Raw genomic sequence first — 27,267 nt, forward strand, 5'->3', positions numbered from 1 at the left:
TTATGGTATCATTTACAGTACAGTCAGGCCTGACGCCGATTACCACTACTGCGCATGTGTGTAGGGGTGTGTGTGTGTGTGTGTGTGTGTGTGTGTGTGTGTGTGAGACACAGAAAGGCAGACGCGGCAGTGGAAGCTGCAGCCACAACGTAACCTATTTCTAATTAAAAAAAAGACGAAAAAGAACATATCCTACTTCTCTCGCATTCGCCAAGAATCGCGATTCATTTTTTCTGTCAACCGATGCGAGTCGTCACGCATTTGTACCGATTTTAATCGTGTCACGATGCATCGTTACATCCCTACTACACACTGCACCTTTTAATACATGTGACATCTGTCGGTAGGTTTGAAGTTCTTATAGAGGTTTGTATACATTATTAAGAACAATGAATTAAAGTCTGCCATGGTACTTTTTAATAACTGATTAATAGGTAATATCTTTGTGTCAGTACTCTGGGTTTGATCGTCGCTGAGTCTCTCGTTGTTGCTTGAGTTTTAGTCCTTAAACTGTATTTCCACCATAAAAGTCTGAAGTTCAAACGCTGCCATGTGTTTTTACTCAGCATGATTTTCATGTTGATGATGAGTTCAGGAACATTCAGGGAACAGAAGAGGCTCATAAATGGCGGATCGAGGCGTAGAGAAATCTTAAGGTCGCTGTACAACTCAACCTCAGCGTCTGCTCTGGAATGTAGGAAGTAAGCCACTCTGTAATTAGCCCTGGCCCCGCCTCTCGTGGTCTCTCATTGGCTCAGCAGAGAGTGGAGACCTCGGTCGTAGCCAATGGCAAACTCCCACTTACTCCTTTAGAGTCTGTGCCAGTCGCTGGAAAAGCTCAGAGGCTGGAGTGAAGGGAAGAGAGAATAGTTGTGGTAGTGACTGAAAAGAACGATCAGTTCCAGCAGCAGCCCCCCTTCTCCACACACACACACACACACACACACACACACACACACACACACACACATCCCACCCTCGGAAACGTAGAAAGAAGGCCTCACCACTCAGGGTGCCTGTGCTAGTTTTTGCAGGGCAAAAAATCAGGATGGCACATTCTTTAGGTCCAACCATGCGTGTAATCCATAAGTGTGTGTGTGTGTGTGTGTGTGTGTGTGTGTGCACAACTGCATTTGTTTGAGAGAACCTGAGAGCGCTGTGAGTAATGTGAGGTTTATTAAAACGGTGTGAGTGGCAGCATGTTGTGTTCTCTCTCTCACACTGAATGGACGGCCGTGTTATTGTTGTGCCTGTCGATGTAAATGCGAGCGATGTAGTCTAACAGAGGAGAATGATGCCGGAGCTAACTTCACTGATGTCTCAGGCATCGTTCAGTGATTGGTCTGAGCCAGTGAACGATATCTACAGATATTTCTTTGTAGTGCTTGTTTTCATCCTTCGGACGCAACAGAATGACGTAATTAAAAGAGGCCAGCTGAAGCTGGAGCAGTGGAAAACAAACCGAAAACAGGAAGTCCGTCTGACTTTTGTGTTGGATGTGAGGAAGGTTACATCAGATCTGTGTGGAGTCATCATGGCTTGATTATGGAGCCATGGGAGAGACAAGAAGACACTGTCCATTAATGAGACCGATTCACTAAGCTTTATTTAAGTTATCATGTTATCAGGCCGGTTCCCGCTCTTATTTGACAGTAGGTGGACAGCAGCAGCCTGCAGGAGATGGATCAGGCTGTTACCAGGATCAGGTCAAGCCGCAGCGGTGTAGCTGTGTCGTGCTGCTGGCCAATCAAAAAACAGAACACCTGCGTTGTCAGGCAGGATTTAAGATTTATGTGAGCTCCCTGCCTCCGTATTACCAACGTTTTTTTAACGTTCTCAGCACAGCGCCTTGAGAAAAAGGCCGAGCGTAGCGAGCAGCGGTTATGTGACTGCATTTGTACATTTCTATTCTAGGAGTTTGCTGCACTGACAAAGGAGGTGAACATTTGCCGGGAGCAGCTTCTGGAGAAGGAGGAGGAGATTGCTGAGCTGAAGGCGGAGAGAAACAACACACGGGTTAGTATAACGTGTCCACACACACACACACACACTCCATTGATGAGGAGAGTGTAGTGTAGCGTCAGATCCCTGCATGTTTCTGCTTTGGGTATGGATGGTTGTCATAACACTGGTTAACAAATTGGTTTCTCTCCCATAATCCAGACCATTGTCACGAGCTGTGGGCGTTGCAAATTGCTCAATCAACAAAATATTTCAACCACTGACAATCGGCTTCATCACAGACCGCCGTATCTCAGCGAGCGTGTTATTAGTCAGTACTGTCTCCGAGTGTGACCTGTTTGTGCTTGCACACCCTTTGCGTAGAACAGCCTCTTGTTTTAAATGTCAGGAAGAGTGTGGAGTGAGAACAAATCATCAACACACATCATTAAAAATGGAAAAAGTTGCATGTCTTCAGCTGAGACAAACGACAAACCTGTGCGATCATGGTGGAAATACAACAACCGTGCCATGAGATTGATCCCCGTTAACACGGTTACACAGTACGTTAACACTTTCTTTTGTGTATTCAGCTCCTGTTGGAGCACTTGGAGTGCCTGGTGTCTCGCCACGAGCGCAGTCTGAGGATGACGGTGGTGAAGAGACAGGCTCAGTCTCCAGCTGGAGTCTCCAGTGAAGTGGAGGTCCTCAAAGCCCTTAAGTCACTTTTCGAACACCACAAAGCCCTCGATGAGAAGGTACGAACGCGTGTCTGTTTGAAATGAAGAAGATGGTGCACATGCGAACATGTGAGAGAGACGTAAACATTTGTGAAAGTTGAAAGTTTCCTTTTTGTTTTTCCAGGTGAGGGAGCGACTCCGCGTTGCCTTGGAAAGATGCAGCGCATTGGAGGAGCAGCTCACCATGTCGCACAAAGAAGTGAGCAAACAGAACTTCAGCCTCGACACTAAAACCTCTATAAACTATCCTCCTTCATCCATGTGATCAAAACTCCACCGCCTGAAGTAAAAATTGCTTATGTTTTTTTTTGTTCACCTGGTGAGTGATTCCTTTAAACTCAACTGGAGGAAACAATACAGTAAACAGATGCTGACCGCCATAATTTGTTTCCATATTAATTATTTATGCTTATTTATTTTTATTCTGACGCTGTATACAATTTTTCTTAGTGTTATTGGTAGATCTTCTGTTTATTTAGGTTGTTGATCGTCACAGGAATCTAAAGTGAAGGTTATCTCACCGCGTTAGTCGAGTGCAGTGACCGTAACTGATTGAACGCACGACTCTTCTGTGCCGAGAGACGTCTGACATGTAGCTTTAACAATCAGCTCTTATCATGTAACAGATAGGGAGATTTTTACAGCAGGATATCCTGCCAAAAAAAAAAAGATGAACTTAGCTCCTGATGGCACTGAAGTCAGTTCAGTCTTCACTTTGAATCTACTGTGAGAAAAAGACTTCCACGTCTCTTTAGCGTGCATGTGTGCACATGAATGCAGAGAGAGGAAGAGTCTCCGGTGCGCTGAAGAGTGTTGAATGGGATTCAAAGTGACAAAAGGCTCAGAGGATCTTGGCAAAGAAGTGTCCTAGATTTCCTCTCTCTGCTTCATGCTACAGCACTTCATGCTGCGGTCATCTTTTGTTCCTCGGACCACACACACACACACACACACAAAATCAACCGCTTGCCACTCTCTGCTTTTATTAGTAACCTTACATCCTCAGGCGACGAAGCTTTGTGCTGTTTGGCCATGTGGCAGAGACTTTATTATATGCTGCAGCTGATTCATGCGAGTTTGAAACCAGAATAGTTGTGGTTGGTTTGAGCTGAAGGCCCTCGGCGCTCTGAGCTCTGCTGGCTGCACTTCTTTGTGTCCCATGTACACACACACACACACACACACACACACACACAGTAGCGCACCACAGCTGATAAAAGAGAGTGAACTAGTTAAGGTCTCTTTCTTTGGTGAGCGGTTAGCCAGATAATTGTTGGGATGCTTCTCACCAGGGCTGCGTGAGATGTTAACAAACTGCCGTTTCTCTCTAGCTGGCTTACCTCAGGGAGCAGAACAGCCAGAAGAGAGGGCTGGCAGATGGAACCAGCGAGGTCAACCACAACTCTGAAAACACACCAAGCACTAATGGCAAGGTGAGGTTACTCAACGGCATATGTCAAACGATGTGTGTGTGTGTTAAGCCAAGCAGGAGACAAGGCCACAGTTACAAGTGTGTGACAACATCTGTTCAGTTAATGAAGTCTTAAATAATATGAGTTAGAATTTATTGTTTAATTGTAAAGTTTGATAAACACGCACATACAAGGTGTTTTAATAACAGAGTATGCATCAGTGCATCAGTAATCTTTCAGTTTTTCTTCCATTTATTGAGAAAAATGAAACATTTCTGTCCCGGCATGCAACGATCTATCTGTGCTGTGCGATGTCATCGACATGCACGGACAAGATGCAAATATTGGAAGAGGTCGACACGCTGGGAACAGTCCAGGTTACCACTGACGGCTTGTTCTGCAGAATGTCTCAGCTCAGAATAAAAAGAGTCTGACATCGATTTACATTTTATACATTTTATGTTTACATATTTTCTGGAATTTGGATCAAAACAGAAAGAGATGAGGCAGCAGAACCAAAAGAGAACGAGTGACAAAGCAGCGAGTCCACTCCTCATATAGCAACAAATACGAGTTATCACAGTTGATGAGTATTAATACACGAAAACACAAGCTGCCACGACTGTGCGGCAGTGTTAACTCAAACTATGTAGAGGGTCCGATTGGAGACCGGACATTGGTGGTTTGGCGAAGCTGCCGCTCCAAAATCCTAGCAGAGCAAACACTATGAGCAAAGTCATACAAGGCGGGTCAAAACTGTAACAGGTAAACTGATGTTTAGGATATGCCTACAGATGAACGTCACATGAATCATATGAATCAGTCTCTAGTCTTCTAAAAGTCGCCCCTCAGGTTTGTTGTCTTTGTATTAAACGTTTGCTGTCCTCAGCCTGACACTGTACAAAGTTCTTTCCGAGCTCAGTTTCTTCCATTTTAATCTTTCCTCCATTTTGATTTCTGTTTGTTCCTCATCAGTTCACTGGTGTTTGTGCTGCTATCTGACTGAACTGAACCGCGTCCCGCGTGTGTGTGTTCTCCACATCTTGTGTGCACTTGCTAAAACAGTTGTGTTACTTCACCCACAGCGGTCATCGGACGGTTCGCTGAGCCAGGAGGAGGAGTCGTCGTCGGGGCCCGTGTTCGGGAAGGTTGGCGAGCTCCAGGAAGTGGTGGAACGCCAGATGGCTGATCTAGGCCAGATGAAGGAGCGCATGGCTTCTATGGTTTCACGCATCAATGAGCTGGAGGAGGACCTGGACACGGCTCGGAAGGACCTCATCAAGTCCGAGGACATGAACACACGGCTACAGAGAGACCTGAGAGAGGTGGGGGGAGGAGGGGGCGTCTGTTTGTTACCATAACATGTCGAAGTGTGTTCCTTGAAATGTTTTCCCTTTACACATTTCATCACAACAACCAGGTCAAAGGTGCCGTCTCTAAGATCATGGAACATTTCATTTCTCTTTGTTCCATATCCACGAACGGATAAAGACTTTCAGGCACTGATGCAAATGTTTTGTCACGTATGTGCAGTCGATGGCTCAGAAGGAAGACATGGAGGAGAGGATCACCACCCTGGAGAAGCGCTACCTGGCAGCTCAGCGGGAGGCCACCTCCGTCCACGACCTCAACGACAAGCTGGAGAACGAAGTGGCCAACAAGGAGTCGCTGTTCAGACAAGTACGCCTCACACTGTGTCACTGCGACTTAAACATCAGAGTGTGATCACTGATTGGTCGATGTTGTCATGATGTAACAGCTTCTAACATCTGCACATATGTATACTACATGATTTATAATCTTGGAGTCAGTCACATAAGACTCGTTGGTTTTGCTGTTTGAGTGTCAGAGTCGTCCTCCAGCAGGAATCGCCTGCCGCTCTCTAATGAATTCCTGCTGCATTCACACAGTGAGCGGCGCAGCGGGCGCTGAATGGGAAGCCTCAAAGACACTGGCTTGTTTCTTTACATGTCCTCACTGAGATGGAGATGTCTCTCTCCTCTTTTCTTCTGGGTTTTGTCTGTCTTTGTGTCATTATGAATGCTCTCTTCCTCACTTCCTGCCCATCCCCTCTCTCCCGTCTCCCTTTGTCCCCCTCTGTCTGTCCCCCTGACCTCCAGTCTTGTTTCTTCCCACTCTCTTCACCTTGTGGAGCTGAAAGCAAACTCCTGAGACCGGGATGTAGCCCAGACGAGCCTTCGACGTGCTTAATGACTATTTGCTTTTGGTTTGTTTGTCGTAGACTGAAGACAGAAACCGGCAACTCCAAGAGAAGCTGGAGCTGGCTGAGCAGAAGCTGCAGCAGACCATCCGCAAGGCCGAGACTCTGCCTGAGGTGGAAGCAGAGCTAGCCCAGAGGGTGGCTGCCCTCACCAAGGTACCAGCACTGCCCCCCACTCTCCATGTACCTCATCACAGAGGCCTAGTTGGTATGAATTCAGTAAAAGTCCTGACAGCACACACATCGTGGACGGTGAGATCAGTTCCTTTACATTGCAGCAGTCAGGAGCTCCCTGCGGAAGCTGCTCAGGAAGCCATTGTTTGTGTTACTCCAAATATCCACAGCGACCTATTTTTAGAGATTTGGCTCATGTTTTTGTCCATTTATAGTTTGAGTCTTTGTCTTGGACATCGCACGCTGCTGCTGCAGAGAACATACACAGGCAACGTAGCACCTTATTAGTATCTGAGCTGGCTCACTGCACACCTCTGAAATTTAAGTTAGCATTCCTTCTCACTCTCAGCCGAGTTTTTTGTAAGTTATCAGGAAGCTTCTTTTCAGTCGTGTCGTCTTCATTCAGTTTTATTGGATTTTAACAACATGCACATGAGAGACTTTCCATAATTTAGAGTTTGAATCCTGCGTGACGTGGACATACAAAGACCAAAAACTAGTTTTACACATCGACAGGATAAAGAATCGGATAACTCTGTCCTGGCCTCATTACAACAAGTCTGCTGTTCTCAGAATGCATCAGAGTTCAATGAAAGTTTAGTCATGTAGGTATTACGTATATACATACAAATAATACACTACACACTATTTAATACTTTCCCTCATGTCTAAACTTTTACCTGTTGTGTCATTTAAGCTGTTTCCTCTGTTTGTCCAGAACTTAAAGACTTAGTTTGGGTTGTTACCTACAGTAGACGGAGGTCGGCACGCCTCGAGTTTGGAACAGCAGAACGGAGGATGAGCACAGAAGCGAAGCAGTGTTCTGCTGTCCTTTATTTTCAGTGCTTTCAAAGCCTCCAGACTTCTTCTTCTGATAAAAACTGATCCGACGATCTCCCGCTGCCTCAACATACAGAAATTAAAGTTAATTCAAAGTCCCAAACAAACTAACTGATCGAGGCAGCTCTCGTTCTGTAAAGTCAAATGTTTTTTGGTCAATAGGTGTGGTGACTTTTAAAGCGAGCGTAGACTGATGTGAATAAAGGTTTGTCGTTGAACAGGCTGCCTCATGGTAAAGCAGTGAAAGTATTTCAGTTTTTTTAGGTGGTTAAAATCTGTTTCCACAGCAGCACATTGTGTTTATCTCCCATGTCTGCTGCAGGTAACACTGACTGTGGATCAGTGCCTCATGCAGCCACACTTCACATAACCCAAACTATCCCTTCAAGCCGTGCGGTTGTTCTGTAGAACGGAGCAGATCGACTGATGTGTTTAGAAATGCTGTGTAGCTCCAAGACGTCGACATAAATCATCCACTCTTCTCTCCACCCGCTCATAGTTGGAGGAGCTTATTATTCCATCATGATACAACATTCCTCATTGAATTATTCCACCTCTAACTCTGTGTCACCGTGTTCTGTTGTCTGTTTCTCCCTCAGACACTGTTTAATTGTGCTGAAGTTCACATTAAAAGTGTGTCCTGTTCTCTCCTCTTTCTCCTTTCTCTCCGTCATGCTCGTCTTTTGTGTGATCTTCACGCTGCCTGTGCCTCCTCCTTGTCAAACCCGTAGTGTGTTCTGTGTGGCTCAAAAGGCTCTAAGACTCAGCAGAAGGTAGATGAGCTTCACTCACGGAGCTGAACCCGGAAACACTGATGTGATCTGTCACTGAACTTAACCCGGCCGAGAGAGAATTTCGGATTCAGGGGGTCGTGTTTCCAAAACTTGAGTTCCAGTCATCGTTTACACGACGAGCGCCTGGTTAAGTGCAGTATCAGACTCTATCCAAAGCTGTGACGCCTTATTGAACCCTGACATTGCCTTCCCTGTGCGCCTGTGTGTGTGTGTGTGTGTGCGAGTGAGCTGTGTGGATCAGAACTTGATGCTGGTACCTCTCCTTTTCCCTCAAACACAGAAAACTCTTCTGTTTAGTGTCTAACACAAACAGGAAGTGCCAACTGATTTGAAAGGAGACCCTGCCCATTAGAGCTACTTATCTCTGGAACAGGCTGTGCCACAGAAACGTGTTCACCAGTCCATTGGCTCTCACAGAACTAAGAGCCAGTAGACTGGTTATATTTTTCAATATGTCTAATAAACATAGCTGTAGTGTTTTGTGATGGTTTCTTTAGTTTTGGTCTTTTTGTGGGTCGCGCTGCTTCACTGTCCTCTCCTCATGCAGCTGCTGCTTGTTTCTTGAACCTCTGGGTGTAGGTTGGCATATGTAGACGCTTGCTCTCGTCGGTGACCCCCATCCTCCCGAAGGGCCGAGCTTAGGTGTAACTCGGCGAGGTCCTTCTCCAGGATTGGATGACAAAGCACTCTCAGGGGAAATCAAAGCTAATGAGAGACGCTCTCGTTAGCTCTGAGAGGATTGAATACACCGAGACATCTTGGCACAGAAAAGACGATGCGTTTCTATTTTCTCCTGTTTTTAGGCAGAGGAACGCCACGGCAACGTGGAGGAGAGGCTGAGGCAGCTGGAGGCCCAGCTGGAGGAGAAGAACCAGGAGCTGCTCAGGGTGAGAGAGAGAGCTCAGAGACATCAGGACCGTCTTTACAATTAATTATAAATATACAAATAAGAACATAATAATTTAGCACCAAAACACGTTAAGAAAAGAAAGAAGATGATCACAAGTTAAACAGAAGAACAGAAGAAGGTCGTTTAGGAGCAAAATAAATCTTGAGTAGTTTTCTGTCCTTTCTTTCTTTGGCTTATTTCTTTACACACTCACTAAACCAAACGGGTGTTTTGTATGAATATTTGTAGAAGTGTAGAAGAGTGGTTCATCCTAATCGAAAGCCGTTTTCCTCACCAATGATTCTGTGTACGTTTTACGCCACAAAGCATTTACAGTCGGACTGGTCCAGAAGAAATAAAGTATCTGCTCAGACTCTTCCAGTCGAGTTTAGTGTTGGTGCTGCTCGTTGTCCTAACGCACTCAGGACTTAGAAGTGTGAGGAGAGACTTCTTTTAGTCTCTTGTAGCTAATATCTCATTTATTTGGGTCGTGTGTCGTGTGCACCTTTTTAAAAATGTTCTTGTGTTCGTAAAGGCACGGCAGAGAGAGAAGATGAACGAGGAGCACAACAAGCGTCTGTCTGAGACGGTGGACAAACTCCTGTCAGAGTCCAACGAGAGACTCCAGCTTCACCTCAAAGAGAGGATGTCTGCTCTGGAGGACAAGGTGAATAGTACATGAATGATTTACGGTCTGAAAGTCAATGAGACTAACAAAGAGCCATGATGAGTGTTTGTTGGTCTGTAGCTCAGTCTGTCTGTGTCTTCTCAGAACGCCCTCATAAGAGAACTGGACCACACCAAGAAGCTGATTGAGGAGTCTCATCATGAGAAGGTGAGTGTTTAAAGTGAGGATGTGTTTGATAGCGATGCTTTTTAAAGACCGAGTGATCACCGTGTTTGTGAATGTCCTCTCATACAGGAGCAGCTGCTGATCCAGATCGAGACCATGCGGGCTGAGAACGAGCAGGGCCGGAGCAGAAGCAACTCCTTACTACACGGGTGAGCCAGTCGACTGCTCGACTTTTCAGCTTCAACTTTTAACCTCTGTGACTCTTTCTAATCGATGGATTCATGTTTTCTCCAGACGCTCTCAGCTGGGCAGCACTCCAGATTTCAGGTATCCAGTGTCGGCTTCCTCCATGATGGACAGTAACTCAGACCACTACGGCTCGGCTCTGGTGCTGAGACGGCCTCAGAAAGGACGGATGGCAGCGCTCCGGGACGAGCCGTCCAAGGTGAGCTCCCAGCTCAGTACATCTAACTGTCCACGATAGATTCAGCTCCCGTAATTTAGTTTATGCAGCGTTATCTTTCTCTGTTTGAGATGATTGAACTTACTACAGCGGTTATTTTATTTTTGTCGTCTTCCTCGTAACACGTCTTATTTGTACCGTGTGCCTTTTTCCTTCCTCTACCCGTTTAATTTTTAAGTTCTCTCTGATGATTTTCTTCTTCTCCGTTTCCTTCTGTTTGCTTCCACTCTGGACATCAGCGACATGTAAGTCAGTGTGGTGGAGATAACAGTGACAGTTACTTGTGTCTGTGGTGCATTCATGGGTCTTTTTATCCCTTTCTCTCGGTGTCTTTATCTCTCCCTCCATCCTCTCTGTTTCATACCTGTGTGGGATAATCCAGGTGCAGACTTTAAACGAGCAGGAGTGGGAGCGCATGCAACAAGCCAACGTGCTTGCAAACGTGGCCCAGGCCTTCGAGAGCGACATGGATGCTTCGGACCTGGAGGAGGATCGAGAGACCATTTTCAGCTCGGTGGACCTGCTGTCCCCTGGTGGCCAGGCCGACGCACAGACCCTCGCCTTAATGCTGCAGGAGCAGCTGGACGCCATCAACAATGAAATTAGGTACCAGCAACTACGGAAACAAAAAAAGAACCTGGCTACATGTCGAGGACTGCAGTGCGTTCATTTAACTCGTTTCTCTCATTTCAGGATGATCCAGGAGGAGAAGGAGAGCACCGCCATCCGAGCAGAGGAGATCGAGTGCCGGGTGGGCAGCGGCGACAGCCTGGGAGGACGCTTCCGCTCGATGAGCTCCATCCCTCCGTCACTGTGTGGGGGCTCCTCGTTGGGAGGCTCACCCCCAGACTCTGGCCACTCCACCCCCAGACGCATTCCTCGCAGCCCCAACAGAGAACTGGACCGAATGGGCGTCATGACCTTGGTAACACTTCCTTTACTCTGATATGTTTCCCAAACTGGATCATAAACAAACTCAGAATTCTACTTTGTGATTTTCATGTTTTGTCTCCTCGTCGTTCTTCCATAAATGTTTTAACCTGCTTTTCCATGTTTGTGTATTTATGCCGTGTCTCCTCTGATCAGTGCACTAACATGAGAGTATGTAACCATGTGTGTATGTAACTGCCCCCTGCCTGTAGCAATATTGCTATGACCCCTACATCACCCAGAGCTCCCTCTCCCAGCAGACAGTAACTTACCTACCCTATGGTGCGACTGGCTTCAGTCCTCCCCCTCAACCCTATAGCTGTGCACCATACTTTCAGGTACTCTTCATTCTCTCCACAGATGGGTGCAGCCTGCCACTTTCTCTCCACTCTGTTCCCTTTGACGTCAAATAGACACATAAAAACCTTTTTCAGAAACTAGGATCCAAAATACAACTAAATCAGGGCATATTATGTTGTCAATAAGACAAATTACTGCTTGATTCTACCAGCACAGAGCAGGAAGTCACAGAGACGACAGAGAATCTGGTCAACACCGTGCGCAGACTCCTAATTGTAGAAACAGACAGAAAGGAAGCAGTTTAACTGCATAATAGCACAGTAATAAAGGCGGAATCGAGGCGATGGACTGGCCAGTTTTACCTTTGTATCGTCGGTAAAATTATTAAATATTGAATACAAATACAAATGAGTCGATCAGAAATAAGAAAAAAACATTAGGACATGGGAAAACTTGAGATTCAGCCACAGAGGACATCGATGACATTTCGAAACGTCGTCTGTTCTTCAGTGGCGTTCAGGCAAGTTTGTGGCGAGCTGCAGGTTCATCTGGGATCGATTACAGTGAAACATTTAGAAGTTTATTTGTTATTCAGCACGACACAAAAAAATTCCTGAACCTTCAAACAAGTTTTCAGAGATCATCCGGTTCATCTGAGCTCTGTGTGAACGTGGAATAAATACCCCGAGAACAAAAGTGCAGGTGAGCGTCGGCGGCCGCTCAGACCGTCTGTCAGTATTCTCAGCACACGTGAGCGTCGGAACAATGAGTTGAAAGTGACACACCTCTTAACCAGTGAGCAGATTTCCCTTTTATGGCTGCTGCAGGAGAACAAAAACATCGTTTTGGTTTAGAAAGTGGACACACCCCTCCTGCACCTGTGAGCTCCTCCTGCTCACCTGCACACATATAACTATAAAACACTATAAATAAACTATTGCTGTACAACATTTACTCCAACTTCCAGAGCCTGGTTTCAGTAGGAACACACGGCTGAGCCTGTTTGTGTTGAAATGGCTGTAGGCTCGCTCTCTTCTGTTTCTGTGGGTTGTGAATATCTTTCCTGCAGCCACACCTCTGTTACAAAACATAACTGTTTCTGAGGAACTGTGACGCTGTTGGTTTTCCTGTTAACACCAGAGCTGCCCCCTGACTCATCAATCTGTCCCTTCAGCAATTTATGATTCAAGCAGGTTACCTCGCGGTAATAATTACAATACAATATTCTTGAAATCGTAATGATCGGTGCTGCTTTTAGTTTGGCAGATAACGTCTGTCTCTAAAGTCTGAAACTAGTCAGAGTGTCCTCTAACTCCTAAACAAGACGGAGACACCAGAAGTAAAGAAACATTAAGAAAATTAATTTGCTGCTCTCCCTCTCAATTTCCTCTTCCTGTTTCCCTTTTATAGCTCACTAATCTCTTCCTCACCACGGCCTCAGTGTGTCAGTCGAGGAAAGGAAATGAGTGATTAGGTATTTTCCTCCTGGGAGCTAGAGAAACTCCCGTAGAAATGTGGCACACCGGTGGTTTATTTGCTCTGCTAATGCCAGGCCTGTGAGGAATGCAGCGAGGGGGGGAGAAACCCTCCACAGTGGAAAATATGAGCAGAGCGGCTCCGGTTCATAAATCCAGGTGTCGCTCCGCCCTCGGCCAAGTGTGTAACATCACATCAGAACTATGAAGCGAACTCGCTCGCAGCGTTCGAAGCATCAGAAGTCACCTGTTAGCCGCATCTTTAATTTAAAAAGTCTGATTTCTTTTATCGCGTCTCCGTGAGCGAGGCGAGGCTGCACCCATCCTGCCGTCCTGACTCAACCCAGCGTGGTTTGTTTTGCAGTGTCGGGTGCAGTGCTGCTCCTGCATGTTTTACTGCACAATTAAACTGACACTTTGTCCACCGTGTGTGTTTACATGGGTAAATGTTTGTGTGTTGGTTTCCTGCTCCCGTGTTCTCGTGCATGGCTTGGTTTCACCGCTGCTCTGTTGTGCGTCTCACTAACGGCTTCTCTCCTCTCTCCTCTCTTTTTTTGCCACGCTTCAGCCTAGTGACCTGCGCAAGCACCGCAGGAAGGTAAACTAGAGACCTGCTTTACCGGCCTCTGTCAGCTCCCTGTCTGTTATCCTCACTGCCTCAACTCCAAACTCTACCATCCTCCCCCAACCCAACACAAGGGCAACCCCCAACTTTCTCCATTCCATCCCACAGTGTACCACCCGATACAAACTGATCCTCCTGCACACACTCTAACATTCCTGAACATACAGATGTGTTACAGTCCCAGTGATGCACAGAGGTGAAACAATCTGCCACAATTCTAAAAATTTCCTTTAGTCTTCAATCTTCAGTAAAACTGAAAAACCTGTGATTAAAAAAAGGATTTGAAGTTGAAATGTAACATTTTCTGTCAGTTTTTAGACCAAACTGTTAGTCAACATATCAAAAAAATAATTAGCTATTCCTTTATTAACTTTTATTTAACCATGAAGGGTCCCATTGAGATTAAAAACGTCTTTTTCAAGGCCGTCCTGGCCAAGACACAAACATGAAAATAATTGTTTGCTGCCTTAAATTATTAATTATTATTAAAAAGTCAGTCAAAACATTAGACACTAAGTAAAAACTACACAAAGAGTCGAGACAGTCTAGACTAAAGTGTAAATCATGGAAGTGTAGATGCCAGAATAAGATCGCCGTTATCACAAGGTCAGATTTGGATGAATAATCTCAGCAGTCTGCCTCGCTGCTCTGGGACTTTCAGGAATTTCAGGAATCCTTGTCATCTGTTGCATCAGCAAACATGATGAGAAGCCAACATCAACTCAGAGCGTCTGATGAGTGCAACATATTGCTAATTATTCAGTCTGAGAACAGACATGTTACCTGCTCAGTCCTGACTCTTTGAACCAGGAAGACATTATTTATTCTGTGTCTTTTTGGTGCAGCTGTGCTTTATTCCTCCTCTTCATACACATCCGTAAACATCTGGACGGGTCACAGTTAAACGTTGTCTTCATTTTCCACCTCATGTTCTGTGCATAGTAAACTCCAGATGATCCACCTCAGTAACATGCGTCTCCCTGTTATTCAGTCTGCTCAGGACGACAAGGCCACGATCCGATGTGAGACGTCACCCCCCACCACTCCTCGCTCCATGCGCCTGAACAGGGAGGCAGGACACACTGCGAGCCACGAGGACATCAGAGACATCCGAGGGTAAGACCTGAATAAATTCTGAGGTTCTCTCTACGGTCCACCGCTCGTGTTTTTATTCTAACCTCCTGACCTTTACCCCCGCAGCCTGGCTGGTCTGCAGGACGGTCAGGGTAGCAACCCCAGCAGCAGCAACAGCAGCCAGGACTCCCTCAACAAAGCAGCCAAGAAGAAGAGCATCAAGTCTTCCATTGGACGCCTCTTTGGGAAGAAGGAGAAGGGCCGACCCAGCATTCCTGGCAAGGACTCCCCCAGCCAAGGTCAGACCCTCTGCACGCTACAGCATGCGTTTATGTGACTGTGATGCAGCTCCACTCACTGCAGAACATGGCGTTTGTTTGTGTTCCCAGCCGGCACTCCCGAGGCAGAGAGCTCTCCAAAGGATGGACTAGGCGTGGGCACTCTGGGAGGTCCTGCAGAGAAGAACAGGAAGCTGCAGAAGAAGTACGTGTCCTCTAACAGTTCGCCAACGCTCTCCACAATTTTAAAAACACTACACACTACTACACAGGATGTGTTTACTGCTGCACAGTGTTAATCCTGTTCCAACTCTGAGTGTTGCTGCTGCAGCTCACGCTCACTCCCTGCCATCTGACCCACGCTGCCTCCAATCAGCTCATCTTCCTTCCACTCCACACCCAGTCATTTCCATCGCAGTCATCTCCCACAGCTCTTTTATGTTTCCTTTTCCTTCGTCAGACATGTTGCACACACTGTAAATGTTGTTTTGCTTCCATGTAGCTCTTAAATTAGCATCAGCTCATTCTCTTCTCTTTATTGTTTTGCCAACCTCCCTCTTCTTTTTGTTTTATCATCCCCTTCTCATTCCATGTGTAGTCCAAAGACTGGGTAAGTTGGTTCATGTTTGCTTTGCCTTTATCTTCTTCCCACACTTGGCTTCACACACTGACCTCACCGTTAACTCTGAGGACCCCCCCTCTGAATGACTGACGCCTTTTCCATGCTGCTCTCTGCCCTGCTTTCCACAGAGGAGCTTAACTAACAGGAATGTGTGTGTGCTGATCTTTTAGTGAGTGACACATTTTTCCTGCATTGGAGCATGAAGTTCTGCATTACGACGACAGGACACACAGTTAAAGGAAGAACCGAACCAGATATTTGGCATTTTGTGAAACTCACATGACAGCACGATCGCTGCGCCGCTGTGAACGTCAGAATTTATTAGAAGTTAATTAGTGTGTTAATCTTTTTATGATGATCTGCCAAACAGAGGACGGGCTTGTTCTCCATCAGTCATCTCTGGCATACGGCACCATCTAGTGGCCAAGTGCAGCCGCCGCATTCATTCTCGAGCATCCGTTCAGAATCAGACGCTGCTCTCCAACATCTCAGAATGTGCATGTCCAGACTGAAGAAGGTTTTCCTGCTCTGAATACCTCCCCTCTGTGCATGTTACGACTCCTCCAGCTGTAGAGGAATGCATCCATACTAAAGAGATTTACTAAGTCGACTCTCAAAGCAAAACTCTACTCACTATCCTGAAGCTCTGGATGTGACGTCCTCGTGTCACCTGAACTAAAGACCGCGTTGAAGCTTGGCGAGGTTTTAACAAACACTTACCGACTTTCTGTTGAAGGTTGTCCAGACGAGCATGTCTCTGTTTCTTTGTTTTCTCTCAAACTCCTGCTCTCCGTTTTGAGAATGCATGTCAGGTGACGTCTCTGGGTTTGTGTGTGTGTGTGTGTCATGTCAGGTGACGTCTCTGGGTTTGTGTGTGTGTGTGTGTGACAGAGGTGAGTTTTGTGCATATCGAGTTGATGACGGGCTCTTTGGATTTGGGCGTGTGGCTTTGTATTTTATTTTTATTTTATTCGGTAGGGATGCACGATATGTCGGCGCAGATGAAGGGAAATTTACACTTCATATGTTCTATGAAGTTTTTCTGATACTTTGCAATAAAATTTAAACATTTGAAGAGTCAGAACGACTTTTAACATCTTTTAAAAACACAAATGTAATATTATAGATGATCGTATCAGTATTGACGATGGGAAGCAGATAACTATCCGTGTCAGTAATGATTTAAAGGATTCCATATCGTGCATCCCTCGTTTTGAAACCATTCAAACTCTTTGAATTTTGTCTTTAATCCATATTTTGTGTCTCAGGCATGAGTTACTGGAGGAGGCTCGCAGGCAGGGCCTGCCGTTCGCCCAGTGGGATGGACCAACTGTCGTGGTTTGGCTGGAGGTACGACTCGGACTCAGTAGCGACAGGAAGCTCTCAGCTTTTCTCCAGGTTAACTAACGTCAGTCTGTCTCTGCCTCCCCCTCGTGGTCAGCTGTGGGTGGGCATGCCCGCCTGGTACGTGGCCGCGTGTCGCGCCAACGTGAAGAGCGGAGCCATCATGTCGGCGCTGTCGGACACGGAGATCCAGAGAGAGATCGGCATCAGCAACCCGCTTCATCGTCTGAAACTTCGCCTGGCCATCCAGGAGATCATGTCTCTGACCAGCCCCTCAGCCCCGCCCACCTCCAGAACGGTACGGTACACACACACACACACACACACACACACACACACACACACACACACACACACACACACCTTCACCTTGATGGAGCTGTCCTGTCTGAGCATGACACTCGGACTGCACATTAACATTTTAACTTCTTACTAATGACGAGATCGAACCACTTTTGATTTGAACTCTTCTGCTAACAGTGAAATGAACAAACTTCTCGATCTTCTCTCCATCCTGCTCCGTCATCACTCTCTCCTCCCTCTTTACACTTCTTCTTCTCTTTCTCTCACTTTGATTGGGGGGTGTCACATGATCAGACCACAGGAAACGTTTGGGTCACACATGAAGAAATGGAAAGTTTGGCAGCCACACCTCCCACGGTTAGTCTCCCCTGATTGGCTGGCTGGACACTGGTAGCGTGTTGCTGTGGTGACTGAGGCTCGTTCCAAGTTGCCTTCGGGACAGACTTATTGCACGTGTGTTAATATTTGATCAGTCCATCGAGTCACTTGGCAACTTGAAACAAGTCCTTCGTGTCTCTGCTAGTTTGTGATTTTTATTTTCTCTGTGTTGGTTTTTGTAGTTTTCTCGTCTCTGTATTAGACATACTGTGTGTGTGTGTGTTTTTCAGTTTAACATTAGTGTGTGTGTGCGTGTGTTAGTGATGTAGTTAAATATATAGGATAGAAAGTTCGACTAGAATAAAATCAGCATGACTCCCTCTCACCGTCACCTTTAACTCTTGGTTTAAAGCTGTTTCTGTCACGTAGTAATATGAGGGGGTTGGACAATATGATGTAAAGAGATGTGTGTATGGTCATTTCATTCATACTTTTTATTTTCTCCTGATATCGAGTCAATTTCGTCTCTTTCTTGAGATATTTATGTCGGAATAACAAATAATGACGGGGTCAGTTCCAGGGATGTAACGATGCGTCGTGACACGATTAAAAATCGGTGCAGATGCGTGATGATTCATCGGTTGACAGAAAAAATTATCGCGATTCTTCAGGAATACGAGAGAAGAAGGATATGTTGTTTTTCTTCTGTTATCTTAAAGTCACCGGTTGGTGATTAATTTGTTCAACGTCAGGTCACGTGACTCACGTCACTACGCAGTTACGGAGCACAGGGCGAAATTTTCCTACAAATAAAAATATAATTTTATTTGGTCATAATTTGTCTGTAGCTCATTTTGATTAAAAAAATCGTCTCGTGAACAAAAAATCGTGACTCGTATCGAGTCGTGATTCGAGTGTATCGTTACATCCCGTGTGAATCTCAGACTGATCGCTGATTTGAGATCTCAAATGTATTAATGTCGTTATAGGAAAATCATCCTGTTAACTGTTATTTTGAGATAAAGACATAAATAATCAGAGGAATAACAGACGGAGGACATAAAACGTGTGAATGTCTGAGCTCACAGTGTTTCTACCTCCCTCTTTATTCTGTTACAGATACATTGATGATGATATATTGATCATTTTCCTCATATTGCTCCACCCCTCCAGTGTCGTATTGTTTCCTGAATGTTTCCTGAATGTTTCCATGAATGTGTCCGTCCTGTTGTTGCTGCTCTAACAGCACTGCTGCCTCACTAACCCCTCGCCTCTCTGTTCTTCTCACCATGCTCACTCTAACCATGCTAACACCAGGAGGATGACGAGGGCAGCTGGGCCCAGGTTTGCACACGTTCCCCCCCAAAAAAAAACAGCCACCTCTGCTCACCTTCCTAATCCTGCTTTGTTTAACACCGTCTGTCAGTCAGTGGTTATTATTTAAAGCATCTCACGTTTCACTGAGGGTGCATGTTTGGAATGGTCCAATCGGATTTTGTGATTTTATTTATGCAGCAGAAACACTCTGAACACTTGTTGGGTGTTTATTAGTTAGACTGGAGTCAAAACCAAGTACAAGAAGCAACCAAAGAACCCAAAGAACACAGAACCTTCTGAACGGCAGGGAAGAAAGGTCGACGATAAAGATAATGCAGCATTTAGATATTAAAAATTAAAATATGAAGGTCGCCAGAGACAAAATGAAAAACAAACAATCTTTCTAAAATAACTGTCACTTCTTTTCTCTGCTTATTATTCAGTATAATAATGTGTCGTGGTGTCTGAGGCTTCAGAGGGAAACTGTGGTGACTGTTTCTGTCCTAACTTGTGGTTAAAGCGCAGGAAGTCAGAAGACACAGATGTGACACAAAGATGTAGCTGAAGCAGGAAAAGACTTTCTGAACTTTCTAATTAAACAAGAAATTAAACAAAGACTGTAACAGTCTGACTTCAGCCTGACACCTGTAAGATTCAAACTTTCTGAAGTTTTGAAGCATCTTAAGTGATTCTGGATGAATCAAATATTATTTTGAGTAATGTTTACGACGATTTTAATAGACAGAATACTTTTGAATTATTCTAATATTTATTATATAAAGTCCAGATTAGAACGCAGTTTAGGTTTGATCACTGAAAGACGTCGAACAGTTCAGCTGGAGACTGTCAGATCATTTTTACAGCCGTCTCTGTATTCTAAATGTTTCAGTCTTCAATATATAAACACGTATATCATCTTCATTACTCTGGAGTAGTAGTTTCCGTGTTTTTGTTAAGCCGTCTCTTCTCTGGCCGTAGACTCTGGCGTACGGAGACATGAACCACGAGTGGATCGGTAACGAGTGGCTGCCCAGTCTGGGTTTGCCGCAGTACCGCTCCTACTTCATGGAGTCCCTGGTGGACGCCCGCATGCTCGACCACCTCACCAAGAAAGACCTGAGAGGACAGCTGAAGATGGTGGACAGCTTCCACAGGTAACACAAGAATTACAGGACGACACTGGGTTATGTCAGAACGTACATCAGTGTAACATCAGTGTGTGTGTGTGTGTGTGTCACCAGGAACAGTTTCCAGTGTGGAGTGATGTCTCTGAGGAGGCTCAACTATGACAGGAAGGAGCTGGAGAGGAGAAGAGACGAGTCTCAGATGGAGCTTCAAGGTAACAAACATCCTGAAGCTGAACTCAGTAACACACGCCCGCTTCCAGGAGCGATTCATCTCTGTAGATAAAACCATAAAACACAATGAGGATGGGAATCAGTAGTACGATCTTTCTGTACAACGTGTCATGTAACTGACACCATCAGAGGGTGATGAGGTCGTTATCACGCTGTCGTTGCAGAAGTGTTGGTGTGGAGTAACGAGCGCGTCGTCAGCTGGGTTCAGGCCATCGGCCTCAAAGAGTACAGCGGAAACCTTTACGAGAGCGGAGTCCACGGAGCGCTGCTCGCCCTCGACGAAACCTTCGATCACAACGCTCTGGCTCTGCTGCTGCAGATCCCCACGCAGAACACACAGGTACACACACAGCTACACACACAGCTACACACAGTTCGTCAGCTGTTTGTGACGATCTCATGATCTGTGTTAGTGACTCAGAGTTGAATGGACGCTTTGACTTGTCCTCCTTTTGTCTCTTCTCTAGGCCAGAGCGACTCTGGAGCGTGAATACAACAGTCTGCTGGCCATGGGCACGGAGCGGAGGATGGAGGAGGTGACAACACACTCGCCAACACGAGCCGAGTGAGAAACTCTGTGAGCTTCCTCTCTTTTACACCTCTCTCTCTCTCTCTCCGCCTCTGCTCTAGGATGACGACAAGAACTTCCGCCGCGCTCCCTCATGGAGAAAGAAGTTCAGGCCCAAAGACATGAGGGGGATGTCGTTGGGAGCGTCCGACACGCTGCCCGCCAACTTCAGAGTGACCAGCAGCAGCGCGGCGTCTCCCTCCACGCAGCCAAAGAGGAGCCCGATGGACGGTGAGCAGAGTGTGTGCATGTGTGTGTTTGCAGTGCTGCCACGTGCTCGAGCAGAACGTCTGAACGCTGCTCGGGGACTCTTAATTCTTCTCGAATGGCTTTGCTGCTTTGCTGTTTGTTTACCATGCTGTGACTAACGTGCACGTCTCTGCATGTGATTTCTGCCAACATGGACACACAGGAAGTCAGTCTATACAGAGGCTGGACACTGCCACAGTCAGGACCTACTCTTGTTAACACAACGGTAAGATGAGACGCTCGTGGACACTCAGTGTGGCCGTGCTCCTCTTCTTTTTTTCCAGCAGCTGTCTCGTTCTGCCGTTCTCGGCTCTAATAACGCACGTTTGTACGCCTCTCCTCTCTTTCCTCTTTGTTTCTCCTCCACCTCCACCTCCACCCATCCCTCGCTTCTGTCCTGCCCCCCCCACCCTCGTCTCCGTTCATCTCTCTCTATCTTCCCCTTCTCAGTTTATCCTCATTATTTCTATAGGTAACCGCTGGTCTGAGGATGAAGGGGAGTTCCCCGCATTCAAGACCAGGATGATGAACTGAAATGACTCGCAAGGACACTAAAAGATGTTTTTTTGTTTTTGTTTTGTTGTGTCATCACAGAGAAAGACCGTACTCACCGATCTCAGTATCCCTAGAGGAAACTTTCTAGATTTATCTACATTTGTTATGATATTTATGTAAACCCATGGGACATTTTAATTGATTTTAGAATTACTATGTAACCCTTTCCCCCTTTAATCACCCCACTTTTTAAAAAAAGAAACCTTTTCCACTGTGCCCGTATTAAGCTCAGCTCTCAGATGTATGTAACTGAATGTTTGGACTGTCTGGAGTTTGTATATTTCTACCAACAGACGTTTTATCTAATCTTTTTTATAATCCTGATTCTATTGACCAGATGTATGTTTTGTTTCTCTTCTTCTTCTTCCTCGCTTTGATTTGAATTCTAATCATTGAATTTCTGCTTAAGTGACTTTGATATGTGATATAACTTAATTCATATCCTTTGGCCCTTTTTAACTGTCGTATTTTTTTGTAGCTTCTTACCTGTGATTGATTGAAAGTAAATACAGCTCTTAGAGCCACGGATGTGTGAATATCAGACAAATTGCTGGAGTTGTCAGACTGTTTCACAAACTGCTCAACACTGTGAGTCATCCATCACCTCTAAAATAATAATTTGGATGGTGACGACAGATATCATGTGAAACACACACACTTTGTTTTCCTCTCTGCTCTCTTTTCTTTCCACCTTACCTGCGAAACCAAAATGAGTTTTTAAGAATTAAAGCCATATAACCGTAGCGAAAACAAAAACCAGAGGGCTTCTTCGGATGCAAAACGGAATTCGAGGTTCTCCTCAAGAAATGCATGCGTGTCCCCGCCCCCCCACACCCAGCGCACCCCTTTAACAAAAACAAACCTCCCTCACCTCTGGAGGAACGCACGGCGGGCTCACCTGTACGAGGACTTGAACGTACAGAAGAGTCGTGAAGCGTGCGGCTTCTCCTTCGATGGACCAACTTCACCGAGGCCTCAGTCGATCCCCGCTGTGACTAGATAACCCTGAAGGCGGCGCGATCCACCCACAAACACTCTGTGCGAACATTTCATATCAAGCCTTATTGTTTCTTAACTCTTCTGTCGTCTGTTCTTATTTATTATTACTCATCCGCATTGTGTTTGGTCAGTTGTACTTCCATAGCTGAAGCCCCAGTTTGCTCCTGTGAATGTAGCAGAGCTCCTCACGTCTGTCCCGTCAGCGTTACCCAACACAGGTTCCACCGCTCGGTCGTCCCGGCGACTGAGAAGAACCGAAGAGTTTTCTTTCTTTTCTTTCACGTTAGTCAAACATTAAAGTAGAGTCGCCTCTTTTTATTTTCTGTTTGTGATTTTAGTCATTCATGCACAATGCAAATCATGTTGCTGTTGTTTTACTCCTGCTCTTCCCATTTGAATCTCCTGATCTTGTAACAATGATGTACAGTCTGAGTACTTATAAACTATTTTTATCACAATATTATTTATTGCTTACTTTCAATAAAATACTGAAACTTATTTTCCACTGCAGATACAAAGACTGAAGCTCGTCTTTTTTTTTTTTTTGAGAATCTGTTCTGTGTTTGGTTTCTTCAAGTAAACGGACCTGTCCTGTCTGTAACGTCCAGATTTAAACAGCAGCATGTAAACTCCCCTGCATCAGTATTCAGGCAGCGCTGCAGTGAGAGTTTGATTTTATGGGTCTTTAATTTCACAGACCTGATCTTTACACTGCTCATAAATTAATTCAAGTTAATTGCTCGTGTAATAAGACAGTGATGGTCTACAGACAAGCAAACAGCTGAGCACCCATAGACTGTCAGTCAACTGATCAGACTAATATTTAAAACTACATAAATCTAAAATCTTTGCTAATGCTGCTAACTGTGTAAGGATCATTTTAATATTTGTAGATAAATAGAAATGAACCTAACTCTACTTTTTACAAATATCTATATATATATATATAATATCTTATATCGTTTTTATACAATTAGAACACTTGGAACTATAATAGTTATTTTTTGTAAAACCAAAATCTAAATTAATATTTAATATTAACACTACTTATCTACAAATTCTAAGTGTTATCTTTAGAATCACTTTATTGGAGAAAGAAGAAATTGTCCCTGGCTCTTCTCTATGACACAAGTATCAGTTTTAAAAAAAACAAGGGACACGACAGGTAGACGCCACATAACATAAAAAATAACATATATATACTATATACTATATATGCAAAGATATATATGTGTATATAGGCGTGTAACTGGGGAAAATGTGGCAAATAGAAAAAGGGGGTGCCTCTTAATTGGAGCGATCTCGTAGCAGAGCGAAGCACATAGCCACACATTCTGACTGATGGGAAATAAATATGGGTTTTTTGTGTTCTGACATAGGCAGGTGGATATTGACAGTACATAATATATATACCAGACTAAATGTACAACCGTGGATTATAATAAATAATAATCTAATCTACTGTCTGTTTAAAAACAGTAGTGGACAATAAATAATATAATTATAAACTTCTTGTGTGTAACAGTGGATAACATAAATTAAATAATTATAAATATGTTTGGGTAAACAGTGGATACTTAAATAATCATAAATAAAAGTATGGTGTGTGTTAAACCAGTGGATAAATAAATTAATAATACTATACATGTGTGTTAAACAGTTGGATAAATATTTTAAATTAAAATAATTCCTATAAATGTGTGTGTAACACAGTGGATAAAAAATATATAATAACAAATATAAATATGTGTGTAAAACAGTGGATCTAAATAAATATAAATAAATTAACTAAATATGTTGTGTAAACAGTGGATAAATATAAATAATAATATAAATGTCTGTGTAAACAGTGGATAAATAAATAATATAAATATGTGTGTAAACAGTGGATAAATAAATAATTAATAATTATATAAATAATTATGTTTACATTAAATCAGTGACTTTATAAGGGCAGGCCACGCCCGCCCCGTGACGTCACCTCTGGCTGCGCTCGGGATAGTTGGGAGAGCCGGAAGTGCAGCTCCCTGCGTGAACGTCCGCGAGCCTCCATCAGAGTGACCGGGGCTCGAGACTTCCGTCCGTCCGCCAGGTGATCTCACGTCAGTGTCCGCAGGCCCAGCAGCTCGTGCTCGGTGAGTAACGAACACCTTTGAACGGCTTCACCTGGGACACGGCTCGCGCTCACCGGAGCTCGCGCTGAGTCAGTTAGAGGGGTTAGCTTTAGCCTGTTAGCTTCGGTGTGAACGGTTAATTAATTAAAGAAGAAGAAACAGACCGCTAATTAACCCGGGTCACCTGCTAATTAACCCGCGTCACGGCTGAGTGTGCGTGGCCTGACCCACTTTGACTCATCTGGCCCAATTTAGCCCGGGAGAACCAGCTCAAACGGGCCAACTTTAGCCCGGGAGAACCAGCTCAAACGGGCCAACTTTAGCCCGGGATAGCGGCTGACACGTCGGGATAACTCCACCCAGCAGCAGCTGCTCCGTGTTTCACCTGGACTGACCGAACCCAGCTCCACCTTTACTCCGTCAGAACACACACACAGACACACACACAGACACACACACTCTCACACACACACACACACACACACTCTCACACACACTCAGGCTGCTTCCTGGTCTGAAGACTTCCTGCTGGTTGTTCTTCCTCCTGAGGTGACGGAGCCACGTCGTCTGTCTGTCTCTCTGTCTCTCTGCCTGTCTGTCTGTCTCTCTGCCTGTCTGTCTGTCTGTCTGTCTCTCTGCCTGTCTGTCTGTCTCTCTGCCTGTCTGTCTCTCTGTCTGTCTCTCTGTCTGTCTGCCTGTCTCTCTGTCTGCCTGCCTGTCTCTCTGCCTATCTGTCTGCCTGCCTGTCTCTGATTCAGTCCAGATGCTGATGTTTCCCTCAGAGTTGCTGAGTCAGGCGTCAGGACAGGATGCGTTTGTTCTGAAGATCTAACAGAGAACACGTCACGGAGAACACGTCACGGAGAGCACGTCACGGAGAGCACGTCACGGAGAGCACGTCACGGAGAGCACGTCACGGAGAACGCGTCACGGAGAACGCGTCACGGAGAACGCGTCACGGAGAGCACATGACGGAGAACGCGTCACGGAGAACGCGTCACGGAGAGCACGTCACGGAGAACACGTCACGGAGAACACGTCACGGAGAACACGTCACGGAAAAACACGTCACGGAGAGCGCGTCACGGAGAACACGTCACGGAAAAACACGTCACGGAGAGCGCGTCACGGGGAACACGTCACGGAGAACACGTCACGGAGAGCGCGTCACGGAGAGCACGTCACGGAGAACACGTCACGGAGAGCACATGACGGAGAGCACATGACGGAGAACACGTCACGGAGAGCGCGTCACGGAGAGCACATGACGGAGAGCACATGACGGAGAACACGTCACGGAAAAACACGTCACATCACTCTGCAGCTTCTGCATATTAACACGTTCCCCACACGCCTTCATGTGTCGAGGAACATTCCCGAGTTTGGTGCAGGTAGCTCAGCCTGTCTGTCTGTCTGTCTGTCTGTCTGACGAGCTTTTTGTAATTAACTGCGTGTTGGGAAGTTTCACATCATCAGAGATCTGACACCTGTGAGAAGTTCAGGTACAGATGAGTCCAAAGGTCGACGATGAACACAGACTCATTAGTCTTCATCAGTCTTCATCAGTCTTCATCAGTCTTCATTAGTCTTCATCAGTCTTCATCAGTCTTCATCAGTCTTCATCAGTCTTCATCGTGCTGATCCTAAACGCAGCATGTCTGCAGGTGAGCTCACCTGACGAACACGATTCGTGTTTGTTTATTTGGATAAGATACGCGCTGCTGATTCTTTATCTAACGCTGCTGCACACTGATTAACGGCCCCAGAGTGAGTTCAAGGTGTGCAGGGAGTGAACAGGTGAACTTACTCAGGTGAACACAGGAAAGAACCAATCAGTGCTCAGGAACAGGGAGGAAAGGAAGTGAGGTAAGAGGGAGACGACCGTCTTCTCCCTCTTCGTCTTCTTCGTCTTTCTCTGGTTTTTGTAAGTCGGAACAGTTTATGATTAATAAATAACTTTGATTCAAATGCTTCGTTACTTATTAAAATATGCAAATTTTCTACATTTCGACTTGATGACTCAGCTGTTTTCGTTTCCACCTTCACGTCTTTGAGACACAAAGCTGCATTAACGGTTCCCGGAGCTTTCAGCTGTTTTCCACGACCTCCTTCAGCTTCAGAAAGCCCGACGCCATCCTTAAAGCTTCGATCTGAACTTTGTGTTTCCTAAATGAACTCTTGTTGTTTTCCAGCGTGTCGCAGTAAAAATGTGGAAGGCAGCAGCAGGACAGTCCGTCAACGTGACTATAAACGACGAAGGAGACGACTGGGAGACTGACCCAGACTTTGAGGTACCTCCGTCCTCCTCCTCCTCCCTCCATCCTTCACCCTCCTCGTCATGTCTCTGTCCTCTTACCGTTACGTGTTTGTTCTAGAATGACGTGTCGGAGAAGGAGCAGCGCTGGGGGGCAAAGACGGTGTCTGGCTCTGGACATCAGGAGCACATCGAGTGAGAGTTAATCCACATAGAGTTGATCCAAACGTGGAAGTTAAATGTGTCTCCGCCTTAACTCCGTCCTTTCTTGGTGTAGCATCCATCGGCTGCGTGAGACGGTGAACACGGAGCACACC

General features: G+C 45.5%; 2 protein-coding genes across 17 annotated transcripts in view; both read left to right on the forward strand.

Annotated features, from left to right (window-relative positions):
* The window catches only part of ppfia1 (PTPRF interacting protein alpha 1), a 34,825-nt gene extending 11,733 nt beyond the window's left edge, over positions 1-23,092 (forward strand). The window contains exons 3-33 of one of the 13 annotated variants that reach the window (XM_027281574.1): positions 1,915-2,016; positions 2,535-2,699; positions 2,806-2,880; positions 4,013-4,114; positions 5,179-5,418; positions 5,627-5,773; positions 6,336-6,470; positions 8,926-9,009; positions 9,547-9,678; positions 9,784-9,846; positions 9,934-10,013; positions 10,099-10,249; positions 10,507-10,512; positions 10,650-10,873; positions 10,961-11,192; positions 13,541-13,570; positions 14,589-14,713; positions 14,798-14,970; positions 15,061-15,154; positions 15,548-15,559; positions 16,840-16,921; positions 17,013-17,213; positions 17,513-17,575; positions 18,854-18,880; positions 19,832-20,007; positions 20,095-20,192; positions 20,376-20,551; positions 20,679-20,747; positions 20,842-21,010; positions 21,192-21,254; positions 21,479-23,092. In XM_027281574.1, the coding sequence (XP_027137375.1) occupies positions 1,915-2,016; positions 2,535-2,699; positions 2,806-2,880; positions 4,013-4,114; positions 5,179-5,418; positions 5,627-5,773; positions 6,336-6,470; positions 8,926-9,009; positions 9,547-9,678; positions 9,784-9,846; positions 9,934-10,013; positions 10,099-10,249; positions 10,507-10,512; positions 10,650-10,873; positions 10,961-11,192; positions 13,541-13,570; positions 14,589-14,713; positions 14,798-14,970; positions 15,061-15,154; positions 15,548-15,559; positions 16,840-16,921; positions 17,013-17,213; positions 17,513-17,575; positions 18,854-18,880; positions 19,832-20,007; positions 20,095-20,192; positions 20,376-20,551; positions 20,679-20,747; positions 20,842-21,010; positions 21,192-21,247 (3,489 nt within the window). In that variant the 3' untranslated portion in view covers positions 21,248-21,254; positions 21,479-23,092. The remainder of the gene's footprint in view (positions 1-1,914; positions 2,017-2,534; positions 2,700-2,805; positions 2,881-4,012; positions 4,115-5,178; positions 5,419-5,626; positions 5,774-6,335; positions 6,471-8,925; positions 9,010-9,546; positions 9,679-9,783; positions 9,847-9,933; positions 10,014-10,098; positions 10,250-10,506; positions 10,513-10,649; positions 10,874-10,960; positions 11,193-13,540; positions 13,571-14,588; positions 14,714-14,797; positions 14,971-15,060; positions 15,155-15,547; positions 15,560-16,839; positions 16,922-17,012; positions 17,214-17,512; positions 17,576-18,853; positions 18,881-19,831; positions 20,008-20,094; positions 20,193-20,375; positions 20,552-20,678; positions 20,748-20,841; positions 21,011-21,191; positions 21,255-21,478) is intronic. The other 12 variants (XM_027281576.1, XM_027281573.1, XM_027281578.1 and 9 more) reach the window with 12 other exon arrangements.
* Positions 23,093-24,565: 1,473 nt separating this feature from the next.
* cttn (cortactin) overlaps positions 24,566-27,267 on the forward strand; it is a 13,468-nt gene continuing 10,766 nt past the window's right edge. For 3 of the 4 annotated variants that reach the window (XM_027281591.1, XM_027281592.1, XM_010753377.3), the window contains exons 1-4: positions 24,567-24,717; positions 26,889-26,987; positions 27,072-27,145; positions 27,228-27,267. The exon at positions 27,228-27,267 is cut by the window's right edge and continues 90 nt beyond it. In XM_027281591.1, coding sequence (XP_027137392.1) covers positions 26,904-26,987; positions 27,072-27,145; positions 27,228-27,267 — 198 coding nt within the window. In that variant the 5' untranslated portion in view covers positions 24,567-24,717; positions 26,889-26,903. Of the gene's footprint in view, positions 24,718-26,888; positions 26,988-27,071; positions 27,146-27,227 lie in introns of all 4 variants that reach the window. The other variant, XM_027281593.1, reaches the window with a different exon arrangement.

The sequence above is a fragment of the Larimichthys crocea genome, chromosome VIII (assembly GCF_000972845.2).
Source record: "Larimichthys crocea isolate SSNF chromosome VIII, L_crocea_2.0, whole genome shotgun sequence".
In the NCBI taxonomy this organism is placed as follows: domain Eukaryota; kingdom Metazoa; phylum Chordata; class Actinopteri; family Sciaenidae; genus Larimichthys; species Larimichthys crocea.